Consider the following 1,649-nt stretch of genomic DNA (forward strand, 5'->3'; position numbering starts at 1 on the left):
GTTCTACTCTCTCACATATGGTTAGGACACGTACTACCGGATCGGACGATCAGCCACCAGTGCCACCAGTTAGGGCCGTGAGAGGCCGAGGCCGGGGACGAGGTAGAGGTCGAGGTGCAGCTCGTATAACAATTGGAGCATAACCCGTGGCACCACCAGTTGCTCCAGCTCAAGAGAATATTTCGGATACAGTTGAGCCGGCGAGACCATATCAAGCACCAGTTGCACCTATTATGATTCCAGGCCTTCAGGAGGCTCTAGCACAGATATTGACAGTTTGCACTGGTCTTGCTCAAGTGGTTTAGGCTCAGGCTGCACCTGTCACTTCTCATGCCGGGGGAGGTACTCATACCCCTGTTACCCGTATTCCAGATCAGGTAGTGCAAGGACTTCAGATATTGGGGGTACTACCAGCCTAGCTAGTTGCAGCTGCTCAGGCCTCGGTAGTCCCCGCTCTGGCAGATAATGAGAAGAGGAGACTTGAGTGATTTGGGAGGCTTCGACCTCCATCATTTAGCGGTGTTGAGTCAGAGGACACTCAAGGTTTTCTGGATAAGTGCTAGTGGATTCTTCGGACAACGGGTATTATGGAGACTAGTGGAGTCTCGTTCACTACTTTTCAGTTTTTTGGGGTTGCTTTAAGATGGTGGGAGGTTTATGAAAGTTGCAGGTCGATCGGGGCAGCACCACTTACATGGCAGGAGTTCTCCATTCTCTTTTTGGAGAACTTTGTTCCACAGTCTTGCAGAGAGGAGCTGCGCAGACAGTTTGAGCAGTTACGTCAGGATGATATGTCTGTGATGCAATACAAGATGAGTTTTTCTAAGTTGTCTCGTCATGCAGTTTGGTTGGTTCCCACTGATAGGGAGAGGATTAGGATGTTCATTGGTGGCCTCACATATCAGCTGCGGTTACTTATGACTTGGGAGAGGGTATCTGGTGCTACTTTTGATGAGGTAGTTGACATTACTCGGTAGATAGAGATGGTACGTAGCCAGGAATATGGAGAGAGGGAGGCTAAGAGGCCTCATGGACCGGGTGGTTTCAGCGGTGTTCCTTCAGGGGGTCGGTTTTATTACGGCAGGGGTCGTCCTAACATGCACGCTCGGATGGGTCATCCAGTTCAGCATGGTGCATCATCTAGCCATGGTTCATATAGTTCTCATCAAGGTCAGCCATCTCTCGGTGCCCTTCCAGCCCAGAGTTCATCCTGTGCCCCTTTAGTTCAGGGTTCATTTGCCCCGGGTGCTCGTAGAAGTTATTCTTATTCTCGGAGCCCAATCCTGTCCGCACCACCAGCAATACTGTGGAGATGCTTTGAGTGCGCGGAGTTTGGGCATATGTGGAGGCAGTGTCCTCGTCGCCCGGGAGGTCCAGTGCAGCAGAGGAGTCAGACTATGACTTCAGCACCAGTTACTTCGCCACCCACCCTGCCAGCTCGGGGTGGGGCCCAGTTAGCTATGGGTCGCCCAAGAGGGGGAGGCCGATCAGGTGGTGGTCATGCCCGGTTCTATGCTTTTCCTGCCAGAGCAGATGTTGTTGCTTCAGATGCAGTGATCACAAGTATTATTTCAGTGTGCCACAGGGAGACTTCTATATTATTGACCCTGGTTCCACTTATTCGTATGTATCATTATAATTTGTTCATT

At 51.0% G+C, this 1,649-nt stretch overlaps 1 protein-coding gene across 1 annotated transcript; it reads left to right on the forward strand.

The window, feature by feature from the left end:
- The first annotated feature begins 587 nt into the window (after positions 1-587).
- On the forward strand, positions 588-977 carry LOC138902977 (uncharacterized). The gene has a single exon (XM_070190884.1). The coding sequence runs from the start codon at positions 588-590 to the stop codon at positions 975-977; it is 390 nt and encodes a 129-aa protein (XP_070046985.1).
- Positions 978-1,649: the final 672 nt, after the last annotated feature.

This window comes from Nicotiana tomentosiformis, chromosome 12, assembly GCF_000390325.3.
Source record: "Nicotiana tomentosiformis chromosome 12, ASM39032v3, whole genome shotgun sequence".
In the NCBI taxonomy this organism is placed as follows: Eukaryota; Viridiplantae; Streptophyta; class Magnoliopsida; order Solanales; family Solanaceae; genus Nicotiana; species Nicotiana tomentosiformis.